The sequence below is a fragment of the Alligator mississippiensis genome, chromosome 10 (genome assembly GCF_030867095.1).
Source record: "Alligator mississippiensis isolate rAllMis1 chromosome 10, rAllMis1, whole genome shotgun sequence".
Taxonomy (NCBI): domain Eukaryota; kingdom Metazoa; phylum Chordata; order Crocodylia; family Alligatoridae; genus Alligator; species Alligator mississippiensis.
In genome coordinates, this window is record NC_081833.1 from 14,056,665 (window position 1) to 14,080,554 (window position 23,890).

The following is a 23,890-nucleotide window of genomic DNA, read 5'->3' on the forward strand; positions in this document are numbered from 1 at the left end:
TAAGCCATGACAGCCACCTGCTATGGCTTAAATCTAATCACAGGCAAGTAGGCTGAAAACAGAAGAGGACTGCCACAGTTACAACCTATAAGACACACAGAAAAATATTTTGTGTCCCTATGAGCATTCCCGAGCCCCTCCGTGCACCCTGGCCAGTTGCCCAAGGATGTAGATGGGCTTGTAAATGTTCTCTTCTTTGCAAATATTTGCAGACTGTTTAAAATCAGCTTTACAAACAATTTATATTTGAAAGACTGTGGGCTGATGATAGTGCGTTGTTCCCATGATGACTCACTGCATGTGTAGCTATGCACGTTGCTAGAAGTCCTTTATGCTAATCTCAGAGTGTGAGGTGGAAGCTCAGAAAAGGATTGCACATGCACGCATGCACGGTTACAGCACTGAACAGTTGCTCTGGGTGCTGAGGTTTTTCATCTTCTCCTATGTAGTATGTGTGGTTGGAGGCAATCTGGACTGTGGGCCTGCAGCTTGAGAAGCCATGGGCTTTTCTGAGCCATAATAACTAGCTACTCCCATGGTTTTACTTCATGATGGGTCTTTGCAAGCAAGCTTATTGGGTTAGTATGGTTTGCTCTGTTCACCTTCAGTCTGACCTCCCAACCTGTTCCACAGGGCTTTACTGAGCTGTTTGTCACTGAGCTGGAGGTATAACTCTCCAGAATCAACAATGCCTCAGTGCAGTAGCCCGCAAAAGGAGATCGCCAAAGATATGCTTGTCCAATGCCAGAATAGGAAAGGGGGTGGCATGTCTCCAGAGTGCTGACACTAGGGTTCATTTCTGCCACTGAACCATGGATCAAAGTGCCTGAAGCTGGCCAGAGTCCATGTGAAGAAAAATGGTGCCTCATGCTCCTGCTCAGTAACGGCACAAGTCATTTTCCTCCTTATTTTTATTTACAAAAGCGAACATTGCATCATTCTACCACATCAAGGGGCACTCTGAGACGTGCCATTGAATTAGTGCACCATTCAGGAGAGAAAAGTTACTTGGAGTGCAGCCTCGTACCTTGATGACGCTAACACTGGGTACTGACAGCACTTTACTATAGCATTAATATTACCCAGGATATACAGAAAGGCACAGACTGTTGTGTCCCATTAGAGAGCACCTTCTGGTTACCCAGCACTTGACCCAGGGGAAGAAACAGGCCCTGCCCCCAAGGAGGTGAGTTCTCGTAGGTACTACGCAAAGGATTGGAAAATGGTGTTTGAACAAGGTCTTGGCAGTTTACATATTTTGAGCACTTTGTTAGAAGAAGAAGTTCCCTGTCTTTTGCGAATGTATCCTTTGGCCCATCTAGCTCTTATAGCCTTCCCCTCCTTGCTACCTACAGCGTTGTCCACTGTCCGGTTGGGTTTCACCACCCACAGCGGTCTTTTCTCCCTCCCAATGCCAGCCCCTGCTGGCAGGCAGTCCCCGTCTGCCTTTCCTCCAGCACAGGCCACAGTGTCGTTTTACCAGTAGCCACCCTTGAATATCTGTGTTGATTCTTCCCAGCAGCGCCTTGCCAGTAATTCAGCAAAATCAATGCTGCTGAAGTACTCCTTCCCTGCCAACGGGGTGTTTCTTTCTCAACAGCGATTAGTCTGTTTGGCTGTGGGACACAAGCTCGCAGCAGCTGCTGTGATTTTTCTGTTTCACTCTTGGCTCTTAGGGGGTTGAACTCAAAATAAAAAGATTATTTTTGCTGTTTGGCAACACAGAGATTAATTTAAGGGAAGTTTTATCTGGGGTGGGGGAGGCCACGTGAAAAGATAAAAGCAGCCTTCTCCATCTCATCTCCGGCTAGTTACCTTGTCTATACTCCCACTCTAAATCTTGGTCCCCCTCCTCTAAACTCCCTTTGTTAGCATTTGCTTTAATTACAGGCCTTGAAATACAGAAAGCTAAACTTGAAGCACGAACACAGTTAACCTGTGCAGTTGCATTTACAATTTTTGAAACAGCACTTGGGTACCAAGGGCTTCATTTTATCCCAGAAACACGGCCTTCTCCATGGCATCTTTGACCTTCATGTACTCCAGGTGAGACGGGTAGTTGGTACACTCGAAATGACTGTTATTGCGGATGTAGTTAATGAACTCAGGAGCCCCAGGACAGACTACATTGTCAGCCAGGATAACCGTGCCCTTCCTCAGCAAGCCACATTCCTAGAAAGAAGACAGACTTGTTCTAAGTGATTTTCTTTGCTGTAGAAGGGGCTAAGATATTTTTTAGAACATGTGCAATATGCTTTCATGAGAGACATTTCATCCTCAAATATGCTCCTAAAGTAACAGGTTCTAATATAAGCTTGACAGGGGAGGGAGGGGCTGCTCTTCAAAAAAGATCTGAAAAGCCTGATCTTTCTTCTAACATGATCAACAGTAAAAGTCTTAATGGTGCTCATGGGAGCCTGACATCATTAGGGTTCACATTCAACAGCCTGTTGCAATGACCAAGGGCCTGGCATGGTTTAAGGCTATGTCTCTGGGGGGAGTTCAGAAGACAGCACTGTGCTGGGTAACATTTGGAGGGTTTTCCTCCCATGTCTCGGCATGAATGCATGTAAAAGGCATTTTAGCATAAGCATGTTAAAAGCCCCCACACATGTTCGTGAAGCCTTCTGGTGTGGACAGCCTCAGTCAGGCACCAAGACTACTGTGAGAAAAAGTGCACTGAAGACTGAGAGCTCCTCTGCTTGCTGACCCTCGGCCCAGCTGCCCTGTTGTTTTCTTGGGTGGCAGGGCCCCAAAGGGACAGGCCAGCAAGCTCCAAGGAGTCCTGGGGCACTATTATCATCATGAAGCACACAGTGACATTCAGAAGCAGTTCTCCAACTGTATTTACTTGTACTTGTATCTTTCCTTAACAAATTAACAGAAATCGCCTCCCTGAGCTTACCAGCAATAAAAGCCCCAGCAGCATTTCCTGGCTACAGTGACAAGAAGCAGCTGCTGGACACTCTTTAGGGTGCTCCTTAACAGCTTCAGGACACTATAGATGATATGGGTCCCTACGAGGTCATCTGTATTAAGCAGACTGGATAGACTAGAAGCTGCTAGCTCACCATGCTGGGCCCTTAATGTTGCATGAGGCAGAGCAGAAGCGATGGGTCTGCACTATGTGTCCCCTGGTCTGTAATTCTCACTAAGTGGATTAGAAACCTGGGAGTGGACACGGCATTTCTCCAGCTGTATTTCCCCGCCCCGAGCTGCTGTATCATCACAACGCCACTGAAATCTGGTGCATGCTCCCTGTGTCAAGGACCTTTATCCAGCACTGTGGGAAAGGGGGAACAGCATGGGCCATCTGAAATGCTCATTAGAAATGCCATAGAAACATGTTCTTTCTGCCTGGGGGAAACCTCGTGGGTATTTACTTCAGCGATCTCAGCTAAAATCCCCTAGCACTGGTGCACTGAATTCATATGTTAGAATAAGCAAAACAGTGCTGTGGTTTGCAACCAGAAACTGCTGAGGAGGATGGAGCTAAATGACTCAAAGCTTTGCTTTGGCTGTTTTCTGAAGGCTCGGTGCTGAAAAAGGACATTCTAGCCCTCCAAATACCAGGGAGCTTGGAAGCAGTTTTACAGCAAGCTTAAAAGGGAAGATATGTGCTGAGGAAAGACATTTCAGAGGAAAGGAAAACAGTTACTGTCTTCCAGTTACTGAAAGGAAAATTCAGTAGTGAGTTTCTTTAAAAAAAAAAACCCTCTCCCAAGCAAACCCTTCCCTATTTAAACAGCTGTCTCGAGAAGGAGAGGGGCAACATGAGAAATGATGGGAGTTTACCAGACAGCCGTGGTTGTATTCTAGCGGGCACTGAAGCTGATGCTCTTTGACCAAGGGGGGATGTGGGTACTGTGAGGCTCAGTGAAGTAGTGACTGATCTGAAAGTAAGAGCATGTCCCATAAAACAGAGCGGGTAGATATTTGTGGAGAATGTAACTGCAACTGAAGCTGGCATTTCCTTCTAATTAGCTATTTGGTAATCACCAGCTCTCTAGGTTTAATGGCACTCCTGATGCTCTCTGGGATAATATCTGCTTATGTGCCGTTTTATAAATATAGACGCTGTGATTAATTGCTGGGTTATTTGGAATTACCCCCAAGATCCTTAACAGTTCTAGTTTGTCATTACCGGTTGGTCAAACAACCCACAATTTGCTGTTGCTACTGTTGCCACCTAGCTTTGTAATGAAGTCGCAGTAACTGTTCTCTTTTACTGTGTCTGAAAGTTTATCTAACATATCTCCCAACTACACCGTGGGTCCTATAAAAGATATTAGCAAACCAATCTTGCTTATTGCATATCCCATCATGGCAACAACAGAACTGTGACACTATCACCTTCTTTTCTGGCTGACACTCCTCACCCCAAGTTGTGGATGGAAAATAATCTGAACTGCAATGAGTGCCCAGGATGGTTTAGTTCTGCATGGCACTAAGGGCTGCTCCATAGCCAAAGGGTGACAAGAAGACCCACGTGATGTGTCGAAAATGGGACAAAGGGCATTACGAGGAGAGAATCCCATCAAGAGGTGCTGGTGGCAGCACATCCCTGTGAAAGCCAGGGGAGTTTCCCATCAGGATATCAGAAGAGGGTCCAAATTTTGAAGTTAGAGTTTGGCATCTGAACTTCTCCACTTTTCAAGACATCTGGGGTCAAGTGCTCTAAGTTAGTCTGGTTCAGAGAGGCTTAAGCAAAGAAGTTCAGATCCAGACCTGGACTTCATCTTTGATGGGCAGTTCTGGTTGGGATTTCTCTTTCATGTCTGTCATAGAGGAAACCAAGGCTCTGAGGCTGCAGATAGTAGAGCAACCCCTGGAAGATACTGTGTATCCTCAGCTCCCAGTGACACCAGCATGGACGGAAGTTGAGGGCCTTATGCACCACTGTGAATCTGGGGCTCTGCTTCCTTTTGTCACATCTCCAGGTACTTGCTACAAAACCTAGTGAGGTGTGATATTCCCCCTTTATAGGAAATAGGCACTTGGCAAATATTATGGGGGAGTGGGGGGCAAATATTATGGGGGGGTACGGATTTTGTAAAAATCTAGACATTTGCTACTTGACTGTTAAGATTGAAGTTGGCTCAACTCACTTGCAACAGGATAGTATCTGGTGCGTATCTTTCTTTCCAATGGTCGAGAAAGACAAAATCCAGTGTATCCACTTCATGCTTTTTCTTCAGCTGTGGGATAATTTCCTCTGAAGGGCCTTCTAGAATTTTGACCTGAAAAGGAAATTCATCTCTGGTTAATCTGTGAACCTTTTTGTTATCTTTCTCTCTTACGCACAATGCCCCTAGCTCTTCTTAAGTTGTGGTCAGACTTCAGTGATTGTGTTAATAGCCCTTGTGTATAAATTCAGCTGAACTGCACTGGCTGGGTTTGGGCCACATGGGCTTTTTTGATAAATTGACTCAATTATTTTTTTTTCAAAATGTTTTTTCTCTCTGTGCAATTATAGGAACTCTGTGACCTTGGCTCTGTTGGGTAATGTGGCTCTCTGCTATCCACAGGGGAATCCACAGATGAAAAGTGTTTGACTTAGCTTGGAATTTCAGTCACATCTCAGTCAAGCCTTCCAGCCCAAAGGAAACAGGTTGTACAGAGGGGAGGTTAAAAAGACTGAGATTGTTTAGGCTGGTACACAGTGTGAGGTAAAATAACACTCTGTTCTAATTCACAGTCAGCAGAGAGTACAAGCAGGGTAGGGGCCATCGCATCCTGATTAGAGGTTTATTGGCACAAGCTGAACGACACTGAAGCACCTGTATCTGTTAAGCAGGTACCATATGGTGCGAATAAAAAAAAAGTCAAAGAAGTCTGACTGTTGGTTTATGAATCATAACTGATCAGTAGATTCACTCAGAGCTGGAAAATGCAACTTTATGCAGAGCTGTTATTTCAACCTTTGTTCAAGAAAAGGACTGAACAGTGTTTGGAGTTGATTGGGAAGGACACTTAAGTTGCTGCCTTTGACACTGCAGCAGCATGAAGGATACAGTCCAGATCCTTCATCAGTGAAACCTCAGTATTGATTTGGAGCTTTTAGTTTATATCAGGGAATCAATGTTTTAGCTTAGACTATTGTGATAATACAGTGACATTTTCAGCAGTGTTGTTTGAGGTCACTAGTTAATGACCGATCACGGATCAGAAAATTGTGATTGGATGCCAAAAACCCAAGCTATTCTCAGTGTGATTGTTGCTATTTATTACTTGCATTATTGTAGCCCCTAGGGGCACTACTCATGCACAGGCTCCACTGTCCTAGGTGCCAGACTCGCACACAACAAAAAGATGTTCCTGGTCCCGTGGAGCTGACAATCTAAGAAGACAAGAATGAATGCAGACAGGCAGAAAGGTAACCATGCAATGAGGAAACCTCAAGGTAATATCAGTTGGACATTTGATGTGGCACCATGTGGGAAGCTGCTAGCCTGATGGGGCAGGAGGGGCAAGGAACTGGCTAATGGGGAGACCACAACAGATCTTAGAGAAACCGAACTGTCAATTTTGCCAGAATTCTTCAAGAATTGATCTGGGATCTTATTTAATATATATCATTAATGACCTTGGCACAAAAAGTGAGGTACTTGGGGCTAACAACAAGAATTTCTGCTGCTAGACAGGGGCTCATTAGGGGAAAACAAAAGAGGAGGAAACTGATGCATTTGTTAATCACAAAAAAGTCTATGACCTGTCAATGCGGTTGCAAAAAAAGCAAATGCAATTTTAGGATGGATAAAGTAAGGTGTTTTCTGTGCAAGTAGGGAAGTATTAATGCTGTTGTACAAGGTACTGGTGACACCTCATTTGGAAGACTGTGGTCCTGCACACTTGAGAAAGATGGATTTAAACCAGAATGGCCATAAAAAAGGGCTTTGGGGATGATCAGGGTCATGGAGAGGGCATTAAAAAGAGATCATGACTTGTTCAACAATTGCTAAATGAAGGATGAGAAGGGAGACTATTGCTTTTTGGATCAGTGGTTCTCAACCTTTAAGACTTGAGGCATGCCTCAGAAAATGTAAGATCTTAGTTTTGATTTGTTTTTTGACTACAGAAAAATAGCAGAGAAATTCCTCTGATGCAAAGAAGTCAGAGAGACCACAGCAGGTCAGAATAGGTGTAATACTACGGATTCCTCTGTGAAACCTCTGGGTTTATCTTGCGAATCATGCTTGAACACCTAAGAGTGCTAACCTTGTGAGCACCCTTGAAAGGGTCTCCAGGTATCCTGGTTAAGAATTACTACTCTAGATACATATCAGGGAAATAAATCCTGAGAGAGAGAGGAGAACTGCTTACGCTGAAGGACATTGCTGGCACAAGAACAAATGGGATTAGCTGGCCATGAGTGGAGGCAGGCTGGAGATTTACAAGACAGTTTCTAGTCATCAGAAAAGCCAAGTTCTGGAGCAACATTCGAATTGGAGCAGGAGAGGTGAAAACCTAATTAGTTTTAAGGCTAAGCTTGATGAGATAATGAGAAGGATGATATGACACAGTTATGTGTGATAGTAGGGGACTCGAATCAGTGAGGCAGGAAGCCCTTTCCAGTTCCATGCTCCTATGGCCCATCTCCAGGTCATCTGCCTACAGCAATAACTAATTATTAGGGAATGGGCCAAACTCGCAAGATGTTTTCAAACTTCAGGTTCAGGCCACTGGTTCTGCACATGTCCCTTTCAAGCCTTGCTCTGGCCCAAGTGTCAGACTAGTTCATGTCACCTGCACTTCCAAATTCCAATTCTAGCTCTGATTTTTGGACACACATCAGTTTTGTGACCCCAGCTTAGGACTGAACAGCAGCTGACTGGAGCATCTGTACTAAACAATGATTTGTCTTCAATATTTTGCATGTGAAAAGGAGCAATGATCTGACCCAGTGCCCATTAGACACTCTTCAGCTTAATACATTGATCATAGAGTTGAGCCTTGTTGTCAATCTCTGTTCACTGCTGAAACAGCCAAGGGTGTTGCAATAGCTATGTTTATCTCAGCATAAAGGCTATAATTTAAATACCTCCCTACCATTTTTTCTGTCATAATGTCCATTTAGCCCTTTTTTCAACAGCCACAGACAAATCAGAGGTACCTTCTCTTGTACTCCAGCAAACTCAATTATCTGCTTGGCAATGGCAGCAAACTCAGGGTTGAACTCAATGGTAAGCAGGCGGGCGCTGGGCTTCAACAGCCGAGCCATCCTCACAGCTGAATAACCACAGTATGTTCCCAGCTCCAATGAGGTTGAGGGCTTGGCCTCCTCCAGTATCTTATCTAGAATCAAACCTGAGTAGAAGGGAAACAGGTGAGCTTCTGACAAATTAAACAGCATCAAGTGTAGGCAGGAAGTTACCAGAAAAACACTTACAAGTTCATTTATGAAGTTACCAGGGGGTTCAAAATGTGTGGGCGTTGATGTCAAGGTTTATCTAGGGATCCTTTTGTAAAGTGGCTCCTACATAAATCATTGTTGATCTGGAAAGGTCCTGAAGTCTTGGTAAGAACCCAATTAAGCACATCAAGTGAAAAATGCTGCAGACTGCACCAGCGGCATGTGAGGACTCAACGTGGTCTCATGAACACTTTCACAACTTCTTTTACACATGGGGGTGACTGCAGGGAACATTGTGATCTGACCTCCCGTGTGGTGACAATTTCAATGTCCCCATGTTTTGATATGAAAAATGATTGCTGACCTATGTTTCAGATTTTAAACCTTCCAAATAGGAAGTAGGTTCTTTGTGCCCAAAGAAAATGATTCTGATGGGCCTAGTTCAACAGAACAGCATAATCATGGGTGAAAATGCAGCATCTTCAAAGATCACTTGCTTGTTGTAAAACCTATCCATACATGAGGAATGCACAATTTGAGAATGTTGTGAGTTCAAATCTTTTTGCAGACAGGGCACGTGCAGTGTAAAACTTTCAGCTAAAGAAATAGTTATTATGAATGAAAGATCTAGCTAGCTGTCAAAGGCTCCATATACATGACCTATAACGGTTAGGAATATAAAAGGAAAACTGAAGGCATTTAATCTTTAATTGGCTGCTGTGTCATGTCCCTGATGTATGCATCTACCCCATATAAGCACACACCTCATCCTGGGCTACTGTCATTTGTAACCGAGAAGAGCTTGTTTAGTCAACAAATAAATCAGTTAACTTCCCTCCACTAAATTAAATAAAGAAGCAAGAGGGAACAGTAGCATTTTGCCTGGGTGGTTGCACATCACAGCAAGGACCGCTGCCATTCTGATCTCCCTGCATTACACTCGCTTCTGCAGTGCCTTTCCATGTGACCACCATCCAGAACTCCCAGGGACACTACTTTCTTGTCTGAAGCGAGTGCAAGAACTCTGCAACTCTGTAAGTGTGTCAAGTGCCCAGCCAGAAAGGGCCTGAGCCAGGCACCCCTCTACGTAAGTCTGCCAAAAAGCCCTTTGGGGATTTAGTCAAAGCCAGTTGCAAAGCCTAAGGGTTCAGAGTGATCTGATTCTGGTCATTTTCTCATCGCAAGCCAAGTGTGAACTGCCTTCAAAGAGTCAGCTTCTGCCCCAAGTGTTTTACTGGTGTGAAGAGAACGGACTGGCACTGCAGCATCCAGCCACTTTCACTGCATCATAAACTCCCTGTTCAAGGAACCTTCAGACAGTTTCCATTTGGTATTCTCAAGTGCTATGGGAAGGCTGCAGAAGACAAACGCATAAGAAAGCAAATCTGCAGTGTTTCAACCTGCAAAGCAACATAGCAGTCTATGGAAGTGAACAATAGAGAGGGGGCTTGAAAGGTGCCAAAAGAAGAACAATGGGGAGACAGCAGATAGGCAAAACCAGTGAGAAAATAGAGCAAAGAACAAGAGACAGAGAATACAGATCAGAGAGGAGAGCATGGGGAAGAGAGCCAGGGAGAATGCACAATAGGACTCACCCAAAGATGGCAAAGATGCAAGAAGATACAAGAGAGATTTTAAGGGCTGATCCAAGTGAAATATGCCTTTGACTCCAACAATATTGCAAAAGTGAAGCTGCCTGATTTGTTAAGTAATGTCTTAATTGCTATATTCCATCCACTTTCATATATGGTGATGGAAAGTCTCCTAGGGTACAATCGACTGGCCTACTAGCCCTAATTAGAAGTATAATTTAGCTTTCACTTCTCACTGTGCGTTATTAGCACATTTCTAAACAGGTGCTGCAACTGTACTTTTCTTGCATTATTGATCAGTGACTTCCATGGTAATAATTGGTGTTCTCCCTTCTGTCAATGTTGTTCAAATACCATTGTGTTTGAACACTTACTGTTGCCTGTAATGGTACAACTCACAGCCCTGTATTATCTATGCAACAGGCTCTAAGCAGTCTCTTCTTGCAGCTTTGTTTTCATGATTATTCATGGCATTATTTGTTTCATTAGGGTATATGTAGCATGGTACAGTGTTCTGATTTAGTGTAGAGCAGGGATGTCTTCCTATACACTGACTATAGTATTTACTTAGATATTTTTCTGATTTCAGAATCTGAGTGTCAGATCAACTAATTTTTCTCCAATAACGGAAACAAAAAAATGAAGCAAGACAGAGAACTTTGGCATTTTGCCTGGTTGGTTGCACATCAGCCAGTTCCTACAAAAACAGGCCTAACTTACTGTAGAAGTACCTGCTGGCACATGCCAGAGCGCAGGGCATGTCAACATTTCTACTAGAAATTCCTGTTCACTGTTCTGGTGAATAGCTGTATGAAATCTCAAAAAAATAAAAAAATAAAAAAAAAAAGCAGCAATGCCAGCACAAATGCTGATGATCCAGTAGGTATCACTGTACTTTTTTGGAAGGTCTGAAATTCTTGTTCTAGCTCCATAAGATTAAATCTGTTGTTTGAAATGAGATACAAGATGGAAGTTCTGACCACATGGTGTCAAGATCCTATTTAACACATGCTAAGTTTCTCCCACCTTCAACCCCAGTCTCCTAGCCAACTTTTTATTTTGAATATTCAGTAATTGCTTTGCACCTAGGTGCTATTTAAAGACACAGATGTGACTGCTCTTTACTGAGGAGCGACGTGACTTTGGCATTCTTTCAGGTTTTGAAAGCAGCTAAATAACGTAAGACAATGTCATTATACAATTCCATAAATAATGGGCCAAGTCACGAGGTCCTTAACTCTCACTCCAGCAAACTTTTACTCAGTGCAAAGGACATCTCATTTGAACAAAAGATTTTGAATACCTGGCCCAAATTACCAGGGTCAGAACTCTAACAATTTGTTTTTAGCTATTGGGTGCTACCATTTTTACCCTAAATGCACTGCTCGTATAACCCCAGAATGTTTCCATGAACTGGATATAAAACAAAGGTTTTCTTTGCCCACTGTGAAAATTCAGTTGCTTGGTTATAGTTAACCACACAGACAGGGACATAAGTTACACAAACCCATTTAAGTGATCAGAAACTGGTTTAAATCTGTAATGGAACAGAAGTTCAGTGCACATAAACCAGTTTCAAAATGGCTGACATTGGTTTACGATAAACCTGGTTGAATGTAGTATCAGACTTCATTGATCTGGGTCAAACTAGTTTATGAAACTTCTGTCCCAGACCCCTTCCTGGTTCAAGTTAAATCACAGTCCTCCAACATCCCAGCATGCTTTTCAGCCCTAGGCTGGGCTGTGCCGTCTGCTCCAGAGAGCAAAGGTAAATGTCTGTTCACTTATTTTTCAATTTAATCTGTGCAGTTTAGACTAACCTACAGGCTTGGGACAGACATTACACATAAACCAGTTTAAGTGATCAGAAACTGGTTTAAACCTGCAACAGAACAGAAGTTCAGTGCACATAAACCAGTTTCAAAATGGGTGAAACAAGTTTGAGATAAACCTGGCTGAATGTAGTATCAGACTTAACTGATTTGGGTCAAACTGGTTTATGCAATGTCTGTCCCAGACCCCTCCCTGGTTTGAGTTAAATGAGACTCTCACAGCATCCCGTCATGCACTCTGGGCTGGACGGGGGTCTCTGCTCCAGAGAGCTGGGCTGGCCCCTCCCCTCTGTTCCCTGGCTGCAGCTCTGGCAGAGACTTGTAGGCACAGCAGGGTCTGCATGGCTTACTCCTGCTCTCCCCTTCCCCCATCACCACTCCTTGCTGAAGCAGGGATTCCCTCCCTCCCCTCTCCCTTAAACAGATACCTCTCATTTTGCTTCTCCTTGATGGCTATGGTCTGCGGCGTGGGAAACAGGACAAAGGAAGACGGGACTCTGTTGGCTTAGGGCTTTTTGGAGCTAATCAAGAGGAAGCTGGTAACCTCCCTCCTTTCCTTCCTTGAAAACAGCTGTTTAAGAAGAGCATGAACTAATGGAAAGAGGCTGTTGTTTTCTTAATGGACTGATAAACACTGAGTTATGGGGTACTAAACACTGCGTTATATCAACTCCCTGCTGGGCTGCTTGTGGGGGGGAAACACCTCCCTAATCAAAGAATCCTGCTGGGGTCTGGCCATGCCCTGCTCAGCTGAGCACTGTGGATGGGAAGGAGGGCTACTCTAGCACACCCTGGCTTCTAGTCTGAGCCACTGCAGGTATGTGCCTGCATTTCTTCAGTTCAGAGGGGATGTCTGTACAGTTACAAACCAATTTAGGCTAGCCAAGTTAGACTAACCTACAAATATTGAATTAATTCAGGCTCAGGCTTTTTGAATGTCTGTCCCTAGCCACAAAGACTGAATTGATTCAGTCTTGGGCTTTTTAACTGTCTGTACTTAGCCACAGTCTTTGCACAGCCTCCAAAAGTGAGAGGTCATGTTCTCAGAGAGACGCTCAGCCCTGGAATTTACAGGAAGCATATATTAAAATTCTGCCACTACAGTGGTGTAAATAGATTGTTTCACTGCTTTGCATCTAAATGCATGCAATGAATGTGTGTCTGGCAGGGCATGGATTGTCTCTTTAGTTTCTTGTAAGAGCCAGATTAGCTAAGAGAAGTTTGATTTACTTCTGGATTGGTGCTAATATTTAATTCTCCCATTCATTTTTGGACTGTTTCTCATGTGTTTTACATGTATATGATTTCTCCTCCCTTAACAATACATTGCCTGTAACTAAAATATGTGTATGCAAAAATCATATTATTTTAAGGGTGTGTGCTTTTCTTCCAGTGCAGGGTCTTGGAGAGCTTTACAAACATCAGTGAATTATGCCTTGCCTGGCAGACAAATTCCATACTATCCACTCAGACAGGTAAAGTGGTAACTTTTCTAAGGCTACACAAAGAAAGCTTGAAGATTCAGGAATACAACTGAAAAGACTCTTCTTCTTCTCAGCTCCCTGCTCTAACCACTCTATGCCCTTATTTAACAGTTTGCACAGCACAACAAAAATCAAATCTCGTCCCTACAACTCCATAGTGCAATGCGCTAACTCCTCCCAAAGAGATCAGTGTAATTGTTATATAAATATTTTTCTGACTATGTGGTTGCTGCGTTTCTCATATAACAGCAGGGGCCAAAGGACTGGAATAATACATCTTGTATTATCCTCATCTCAAACTCATAGTGGCCTTGAAAAGCTTATTGCTGCTATGATTACCTTTTTCATCCCCCACATTCATGGCCCACTCTTTCTGGGCGCAGTACTTATCGATGGTGTCCACCACGCTCTGGGGGTCCCCTCTGACAGCGTTCTGCAGCACAAAGTTTAAAATCCTCTGTTCTTTGCTCTGATCCATGATGAAATTGGTTATTTTCTCCAGGATGATTTCATTCCAGATAAGGGCTGCGATGCCGTTGTTTCTAATGAGCAGTACAAGGAGCAGCAAAATGAGAAGCAGGCTGATGACAGTGAACAAAAGGACAGGCGAGCTCTCCAGCATCTGCAACAAGAGAGACAAAATTGGCTTCTTGTTAAGGTGGCCCAGAAAAAGACCATTCACTGTGTAAGCATTAGGCTCAGAAACATTGTGGCCACTGCCCTGAATAGGAAGGTATGGAGATTAATTATTGTGCTGTATAGTAGAGGGGGAAATACCTTTGTTTTATACAGAGATGGACATTTCTTTGGAAACTTCCTTTAGAAGCAAATTTCAGAAGCAATCAACAAGTGTCTGTCTTAATGTCCTGCTTCCTTCCCCCAACAGCCACTTCGCTGCAACTTCCAATGCACAGTTGCTTAGAGACTGGGTCCATGCTCAAAGGGCCTTTACAAAGCTCTCCTATACATGGAAAAGTATGTAAGATCCTAAAGACGTGGATGTAGGGGGTAATTTGGGCAATGTGGAAGGGGTGCAGAATAATAGGTAAGCAACAAAATATTAAATTTTTCACCCTTTGATTCTGAGCACAGGTCAGCGGAGATCAGACATAATTAGGCAAAATCCCATGTGAAAGGTAGGTGCAGGTTGCAAGCAGTGACATCACAGGAAACACCACATAGCCCTTCTGCAGAGCGCTCCAGCAAAGGGCTCACGTGGCTTGGAGACTGAGTTACCCTCTCTCATCCAGAGCTTGCAATGTGGGTGCTTGATGGGGAGTGGGGCAAGAAAACTGCGGCCCCACTCAGTGTCCCTGCTGATACAGCCTCAGGGATCTGAGCTCCCAGTGCAGTGCTTCTCAGAAACGCAGCAATAGCCTTCACTTGTGTCAGCGCCCTTAATGATTTCTTTTAAACCACTGATTTCTGCCTCTCTTATGCCAGTTATAAAGCTGCTAAGCTGAATCCCTCTACCAGTAGAGAGGAATCCAGGCACAGGAAATTCAGGAGATGTAACAAAAGGGTGCATTGTATTTTGCTGACTGGCTCGTTGCTGCAGCCAGCTAGAATCCTCTAATGAGGCTGTGCCTATTGTTTCCCCTGAAACTTGTTTTCTCTGCTGATGGCGGTTGTGTGTCCGCAGTCCGGGGGGGTGACTTCAGGGCATTAGAACATGAACCTCACCAGATGGGATTCACGTCATCCTGCTCAGCTCATACCCTAAATCCCTTCAAAGCCACTTACTTAGCACCATGCAGGAAGATGCATTTATTATTGTAATGAGTGATTCCATGGCTTGTATTTTGTGACGCATAGAAGTTTCAACCCGGACTGTGCCTTTAAAGAACTGATTTAGTCTTTCTGCAAGTGCACAGATGATTTGCATGCGGCTTTGGGTACACTGCTCTCATACAGCTAAGACAATGAGCATCGCTTCTGATGATCCCCCCCCCGGCCTTGTCTCCTCTTCTCTCCCGCTCTGGCATTTTCCTCTGGTAAGGGCCGACAAGGGGTGGGGAGGGAGAGGGGCTGGAATGTGGCCGGATTAGCACAAGGCTGAGTGAATGCTTGAGTCGCTTTTATTTGCAATCAAACATGGGTCTTAGGAATTTGGAGGCTATTTCCCCTCCCCTGTGCGTCTCTTGTTATTTATGAGTTAACTCTTTCTACCCAACAAACTCCCTTCAAATAGTCTAGTCCTGCAAGATGCTGCATCTCCCCAATTCCCACTTCCATGAAGTTTGACATCACTCAACATCTTGTAAAACTACTGGACACACAAGTTTGGGAAGGACACATGACTCAACCTCAAAGGCCTCTGGGTCCCGCCATCAAACTCTTTCCTATCAAAGACCAACAGTACTGCTTGTGCTTGCCACTCCATCACAGTCGCACCCGCTCCTCTGTGCCTCTTCGGTGGGGTCTGCACCAAGATCCTTCTCTGTGAAAAACCCACCCCTTTGCTTTAAACTTTGGATCACCAAATACAGCTCGTTTGGAGGTCAGATGATGGTTAGGTTGCCATGGGGATATGCTCAACTCACAGTACAGTTATTGTTTGTTCCCTCCTCCACTTATCTTAGCGGCTCAGAGAGGGCGATTTGTTCAGAGCACTTTCAGTCTGTTTCTTTGGCCCTCGATTAGTTGGCCGGGTTGATGTTTATCTTCTACACTTCCTTTGCAGAGAACTGCCCTGAACTGCCTCTTTTTAGTTTCTCAGCTCCGTCATTTTTCAAAGGAAAATCCTGTTTCTTGGCTTTTGCATGTCCAAGGTAGCAAGAAGCTCCTCTCACCCATCAGCAAGATCACAGGGTTGGCACGGCTACCCTGTTCCCTCCCACAGTAGTCATCCTATGGACCGCTGTAGCAAGTTTCCCACTTTCTTTGTGGAAAAGACTCAGCTCTTCAGGGCTGGTGTTCCCAATCCTTCGAAATGCAGAAGTCTCAATCTTCCCAAAAGTGGGGCTTGGCTTGGCCTCTGAGGTTGACAAAATCCTCTTTCCAGTGGACCTCCCTACTTATTCGAATGCCATTGGCGGACCAGCACTATGAACATGTTGGAGATGTGTTAACAATTCTTGAATGTATGTGGGTATGCAGCTTCTTCCCAAGAAACCAGACAGCCTGCTAATTACCACTGAGTGCTTAACCTTTCCTGTTACTAGTGAAGATGGTCCCCGTCTGCCTGGATAGCAGTGGCATTTTGGATGGCATCCTGCCTGCATTCAGACATGTCTTAAACTGGAGAGGGCATTTGTTGGGGTCTGAATTGTGTGCCATTGCTGGAGAGGTTTTTTTTTTTAAATTATTATTACACTGGATCTTTCAGCATCCTCCAATAAGATATTACTGTGGGCTACTGCATTGGCAACTAAGGGATGTTGCTGATATACCTGGGACCACCTTTAATGGTCCTTGCCATGCTTGCAAATTAGGATGATGCACAACAGTTCAGGGGTAAGTTAGTTTGCATCACTTGAAGGGACAGCTCGTCTTTGTTGCAAAGTGCTATCCCGTGGAGAAGTCCTTTTTGTAAATATAAGGTGAAACAGCAGCTCCCTGCTGATGATGCATGACTATTGCATAACTTATTGCTCCTGAATCCTATTGCTTGGCCCTGAAGCAATTGCCAACAGATTTCACATCAGAAAAAAAAAGGGAAAAATAAGACTTATTTGGAAGTGGAAAGGAAAAGTAAGAACTTTAGTGTCCCTCTCGCTGCTTGTTCAACGTGCGGCTTCCCACGGAAAGAGCCTGATGCTAAGTAGTGTTGTTCAGAGTGTGGTTTCCCTGTGCAGTTAACCTTAATTTCACAAAACCTGGCAAAACACACCACACCGTTGAGACCTTTCAGGTGGGTCTTCCAGCAGTGTTTCTCCACAAAACTACTGCTTAATGGATGATATCATGTTACAGTCCACATACTATCGCCACACCTTTTACCTGTCAAGTGACAGATTTATTTGAGATTAGCTCTGCTGTTTGGGAGCTATTGTTTAATGTTTAAACACAGAGGCTCGGTCTGGGTGTGCTTTCACTTTGATCCTGATGTGGATGGTTATTTCTGTTTGGATATCAACAACCTCCATGACTTGGCTTGACTGGTGACCGTGGCTTTGAGCTGGTGGGTTGTGCGATACGAAACCCCTCTGGGAGCTCTCATCCCCCCCCCAGCCCCCAAGAGAACATTTTTGTTTCAAAGGTCGGTGTTTCGCTTTGACCTCTACTGGCCCGCTGTTGCTGTGGTGATGCATAATATCAATTTTAAAATCTCAGATATGAAAATAAACCTTGCCTGACAAAAGACAGAGTTTGGGGGGAAAAAAATCTCTAAACTACAAAAAGTCCCAACCTCAAATCCCCTCCAGCTACCCCAGAAACTATGTGACTAGACATACAGCTGCCACCCCATTTGCCCTGAAGGTTAATGTAGGCCAGCTCTTCTGAACCAGTTGGGAAAGCAACTTCCCTTTTCTCAAGGAATGAGCAGCTTTCTGTTCTGCTTCCACATTCAGCTATGAACCCATGTTGTTGGAAACTAAAATTTAAACTAGATTTTCCTGCATTACCATAATGGCACTAGGGTAAAGGAGCTATTTTTAATCTTAGTCATTTTTTATGTCTTGATCAACAGAGATTTGAGCAACAGGAACATTTTAAACAAGCAGGGTGGGTTTGATTTAAATCAAATTGATTTAAATCGCTGTTCAGGAAGCCTCAATTTAATTGTTATCTTCTACAAAAAGTGCATTCTTGTTGTTTGATATCCTTTATGCATGTGCTTCTGAAACTTTGCGCCTTTAGAGAGAGGTAAGGGCTTGACTGTGTGTACACAAACTTGCAGAGAGACGGTAGGGCTGATGATAGGTAATCAGGTCTGTTATCTCTCATCTCCATATACTGCTGTTAACAAGGATGTTATCTCTGGAGACAACAAACTCTCCCTATGCCTGAAGAAGGGTGTTTTTGCTGGAAAGCTTACAAAGAACAATTTTTCCAACTATTTAGTTGATCCAATAAAAGATATCTAGCTACCCAAAGAATAGTGTCTATGATTTCAGGAGACACAAATCCATAGTTTGAGAACTGAAACAAAGCATTACAGAGATGCTTAGTGGGATCTTCTGGACTGAGCACTAAGTCCCATTGGGTCAAGTGGTTTTCTTTAATTTTGCTAATCCATAAAAAGCCCCTGAGAATCCCATAAGATTGGGCCCCTAATATAGTCCATTGCCTGTTGTGACCTATTTATAAAACTTCTAAAAAAGTTACATGAATATATTGTCTCAAATAGCATATAATTAGAAGTTATAATGCGTATTCATGATGAAATTATTTGAGCTTTAACATATCTTAAATAAAAACTATCTTTATATGTTTCATGTTTTACAAAAGCAAAAAATCTGATTTAAATAAAAAATCCAATTTTTAAAAAATCATTGTTTTTTATCCACCCTATAAACTAGTAATTCAAATTGCTTATCTTTTGGGGATGGGTTGTAGAGCCCCTCCTCAGAAAAACTCTCAATCAAGTAATTAGTTTTGACTACCCATATGATTTAAATCCTGAAGGGTATTAAAGGCTCAGTCCCATGTGGTGTTTCAGTGGATACCTGCATCTAAATCCCAGAGCTGAGGGTTAAAACAGTAAAGGCTGTTTTAACAGCTACATCTGTCTGTTTCCAGATTGCTAGCTAGGGCCTCCAAAGAATATGCTCTTTTTATCCTTTCCTTGGCTTAGCACACTTGCTATTTGCAATATGGGTTATTTTTCTAAGGAGAGTTTATTTAAAAAAAAATACTTGGTGTCTTTAATGTTATCTAATACCCAAGCATCTTAGCAATATCATGTTGTTATTAAGAGTTCTTTTGAGAGACTATTATCCCGAAACATGCTTTCAAGAGGAGGTGGATTTAATAAGAAGCAAGTCACTGTTCTCTAGCTTCACATTTTCAGTAAAAAGAAAACTGTTTTATTTTTTTCCACCCTAGTCTCTTCTCTACTCAGAAAACAGGTAATGCATCTGCTTCAAAAATGTGGAAGAAAAAAGGTTTGCAGAACAGATCAGCCATAAAAGCATCTTATTGTCAATATTTCACTGTGTAGATATTAAGTGTGTACCTAAATGGGAGGAAGAGGGAGGGGAAAGGGAGCATGTACCAAAAATTGAACTCTGGTTTTAAATACCATATGAAAATTAAAAAATGTAATTCAACCAACATTACTGCATTAGTGCACAACAAGGTACTTATTCCTGGGTTCATTACAGCAGCTTTAGAAATTCAACTAGAATGCCACACTTAATGTGGATTCACAGACTATATTAAATACACAGCAGAATATAAATCAAACATGGGTAAGCCTCCCATAAGTGAATAACACAAGACAGTTTTAAATTAAGACTTGTACTGACATAGGTTCAAAGGCCCCAGTCTACATCAAAACCTCTATGGGTTAGAAACACATTTGAAAATATGGTCCCTGCCTTAAAGAGTTGAGAGTGGATTTAGGTTAGATATTAGGAAGAAATTTTTCACAGTAAGGGTGGCCAGGATCTGGAATGGACTTCCAAGAGAGGTGCTGCTATCACCTAGCTTGGAGGTCTTCAAGAGGAGGCTAGACAGTCACCTGGCTGGGGTCATCTGACCTCAGTCCTCTTTCCTGCCAGGGGCAGGGGGTCGGATACGATGATCCATTGTGGTCCCTTCCGACTCTTCAATCTATGAATCTATCTATGAATGTAAAAGCTAAACAGAGAATCGAAGTAATAAGCAAACAGTAAAATATTGGCAAAAGGATTAAAAAAAATAAAAAGTAAAAACAAAAAAATAAACAAAAAGCTCCCAAACAGCTCTAGTGGGAAAATGTGTAAAATAATGAATAAATGTAAATCATCAAAAAGATCTTCACAGAAACCATCTATTAAAATGTCATGTCCTAACTTGTTGAAGCACTGATAACCCTTTTTATATATCTTATAGATGTAGGACCTTGCTTTTTTAGATGGGACTATACAAATAACTAGTGCTTTTACTCATATATGATAGCTTTCTAGTCATATACCCTATTTGGTGCATCCTCAGTTTCCATGTCCAGTTTAAATAAATCTGATGGTACAAACATGTCTTTGGTGTCTCATCAAGTTTTGCAGTGTAGTACATTTTGCTCCCAAATAAGCAAGAGTTTAGAAGAGTCTAGGAAATGCTTATAATGTGGGTGAAATTGGAAAGGTATTTTCTAAAAGTCTCTTTACAGAGTTTGCTCAGTATATAAAAGCTGAACTATCTCTATCTCTGGGTTGGGCTTTTGAAAGAGCAGTTAGGTTTAGCTCATCTTTATCCCATCTCCCCAGGCTTAACTACACCTGGACTTCTTCTCTCAAAACTATTCAACCCACACCTGAGATCCTCTCTCATGCACACAGGTGAGTTAGTAGAAAACATTTAACCTTTCTGTGATGGATCAACTCTTTCTTGCCACACCGGTTACTTCAGGCAAAATTTTCCAATCTGTTACGCCATGACATTTGACAATCTGGCAATAGAAGAAGCAGGTGTTGAGACAAGAGAGAACGCGAAACTAAAACCAAGTAGCAATAGAGCTGATGAACTTTCTCTTTATTATGATCCTGTAGTCCTGTGGCACTTCACAGACTTGAGCAATGGAGTCTAAACTAAAAAAAAAAAAAGTAAACTTCACTCAGTGAAGTTTAGCCACTGCTAGTGTAAAAGAGGGAATATATTTAATACTGCTCATCAGCACTACATAATACTTTAGCACAGGAAATGAATGCTCTGATTTGAGAATAATAAAAGTGTAGGTAGGGAAGTGGCAATGTGTTAGTTCAGTGTTTGTTAAGCAGATACAGGTGAATGCAAACACTGAATCATCAGTGACACTTTTTGTGGCGCTTGGGCGGCTCTTAAGCATCTAACCCAGTCAACAAGGGTGCTGCAGCAGCCAGGTGTGCAAACATTATTCACAAGATAAGCCCCGATATTTCAAACAGAAATCCATAGTTTTAAAAAATGTTAAGCGTTGTGGTCTTTCTGCAACAGAAGAATTGCTCTATTGTTCTGTAGTCAAAAATCAAGTGCAAATGAAGAGCTGTCATTTACCAAGGGTTGCCTTGAGTCTAGCAAGGGGTACCTTGAGACTAAAAAAAGGATGAGAACCACTGATTAAACCCCATTCTGTTTGTCAGAACTAATGATCAAATCATGACTTTCAAATACAACTCGAATTTCATCTGTACCTTTATTGGGCTGTTAACCAATCGAAATCCAATAAAACAATTATATTTTTAAAGGGAGAGTCATTTTCTGTTTGGGTTTTAACTAGCCAGATTTTTAAAGAAAAGTAACTGGCAAAAAGAAGGGGGGGGAGGGAGGGAGGGAGGGCAAGGCATCTACTAAAAGACCACCTGAGATGCGCTTTTCTTAAAACAATGCAAAAAAGCCCTGTATATGTTTAAACAGGGAGATAGTGGCATGTAAAGTTAAAACAATCAGAACAAACTATCATAACTATCGGTCTTATTCCTGTACAGCGGACTCCTCTATTATTTTAACAGAGTGAAGCATTTTGTTACTAATCTAATTTACCAGTCACTTACAGATATTTCTCCAGTCAGACTAGTGAACGCGGTTTAAACCTGTCTTGTACCTAGAGTTCCCTGGGGTTCAAAACTAATTGATTTTACCAATGGGGCTCATCCATTTTAAGGTAATTCCCAGTGAGGAGACTCATTTTTTTTTAATCTGTCACCATTTCAGTGCTTCATAATAAATGTATACACTCCCCATATTCGTATCATAGGACAGTCTGGAGGGATTTGATACGAAGTGATGAATGCTAGTAATAATCTGTTTTTTTTCTATTCACATGGAAAAGTGTCCATTTGCTAACAAAGTGAAATGCTTGAAGGAGGTAAGTCAACAAGCTGTTTAAAAACATTATCTGGCGGCTAAAAAGGAGTGTGTGTCTTAGTTGCTTTGGTATAAGAAAGTCTGGATTTAATGATGCTTAAAAATGAGACATTAAGAAATGGAATGATTTAAATCCATATTAAAATGATTACTTGATTATTAGAAAGTCTAATTTCTATAATTAACATTAATTTCTCAATTAATGCCCATAAACATAAATCCAAACAAGCTAAGCAAATCAAATGATAATATATCTTGTTTATCAGTATATCCAAGATTCAATCTCACAGCTTTGCTCCCTAGTTGTGTAACCATAGTCTGAAAATAATCACAAAATTTGCAGTAACATATAACAGCATGGTGTATACTGGAATATCTATTTTCTGTCACAAGGATGAGAAAATTTTGCAGCTTTGTGTCAAGGCATCTAGTTTTTATCTTCCCCTTAGCAACAGATGTCCTATATGACCTTGGGAAAGTGACCTAACCTCTATGCCTCAATGATCCTTCCAGTAAATGATAATTAATATTACTTTTTGTAATTAGTGGGATGTTATTGAATTAAATTAATTTCTGTCTGAAAGGCATACCAATATGTTTGGATGCATGGCACTTGACAAGGACAAACTGTTCTTATCTATATTTACTAAAGACATCCATTTGAGGATACACAGATACCAAACAGCAAGTGACATTAATATTCTTGACATTATGAATAACTGGTGAAAATGTGGGAACAAACAGTACTTTAAACACTTTCCTTAATCGATTTTGTCCCACTGATAAATCATCCCTGTGTGGAAAGATGATATTACATCTAATTCTGCTATCATTTTTCATGCATTTAATATAACTGCCAAGTGCCTGGTTGGTTGTTCGGAGTTTATTATGAGTCTCTAAGCAGCCAGTCAGTACTGTACTGTTTTGATACAAGAGGGTTTATAATCCAATCTAGCTTTTATTAGCTCACATAACCTGGTGAATGGGGAGTGCTTGGTAAATTTATACCATTCACCCTTCCTTTACAAAAGAATCTCTCCATTGGCCTGATGGTATTGATGGTAATAGAAGCTGACTACAATAGAAGAGTGCCTGGGGACAACGGGGTCTGAACTCATTTCAAAAACATGGTGGCTAGTAGCCAGTGTCCACAGAGCAAAATGTAATAATAAGCAATTATGGAACATTCTTCTTCAGAGGCCATTCAAATTAACTATTTAACTCTAATATCACTTGTGGGAGGTAGATTTTAGCTCCATTTCTCAGATGGTAAAACTGAGGTTCAAGAGGTTAATATCCAAGTTTTGCAAAGCTTGAGCCCAAACTGCATTAGAACACCTGACACGCTTGTGAAAAATCAAGATTTGCATGTGTTTGCAAGCCTGTTTTGTATGCCTACACTAATTATGTATGCGTTTAGGTATGTGCAAAGCTGCTTGCATGATTTTGCATATACTTGTAAAATCTGTGTTACTATGCCAGAGACCAGGGGAATCTGTGTCAAAACCATGATTAGAATTTTAATTTCTGAGTTTCCCACACTGTGCGTAATTAAGACCATCTCTCTTACTATAGCATTCAGACGATGCTTTCTCAATCTTTCCATGAAAGAAGGCTAGCAGACTGACTTGACAAAAAGGTTTTCATTAACCTCTGCCAAGCATTAGGTGTGACTGTAGCAACTGCAAATTTATAGGTGTG

The 23,890-nt window shown here is 42.2% G+C and overlaps 1 protein-coding gene across 8 annotated transcripts in view; it reads right to left on the reverse strand.

The window, feature by feature from the left end:
• Positions 1-893: 893 nt before the first annotated feature.
• The window catches only part of COMT (catechol-O-methyltransferase), a 39,535-nt gene continuing 16,538 nt past the window's right edge, over positions 894-23,890 (reverse strand). For 7 of the 8 annotated variants that reach the window (XM_019486605.2, XM_059713472.1, XM_059713470.1 and 4 more), the window contains exons 2-5: positions 13,601-13,883; positions 8,114-8,307; positions 5,109-5,240; positions 894-2,172 (exon numbers count right to left, since the gene is read on the reverse strand). In XM_019486605.2, the coding sequence (XP_019342150.1) occupies positions 1,993-2,172; positions 5,109-5,240; positions 8,114-8,307; positions 13,601-13,883 (789 nt within the window). In that variant the 3' untranslated portion in view covers positions 894-1,992. Of the gene's footprint in view, positions 2,173-5,108; positions 5,241-8,113; positions 8,308-13,600; positions 13,884-20,709; positions 20,796-23,890 lie in introns of all 8 variants that reach the window. The other variant, XM_014598494.2, reaches the window with a different exon arrangement.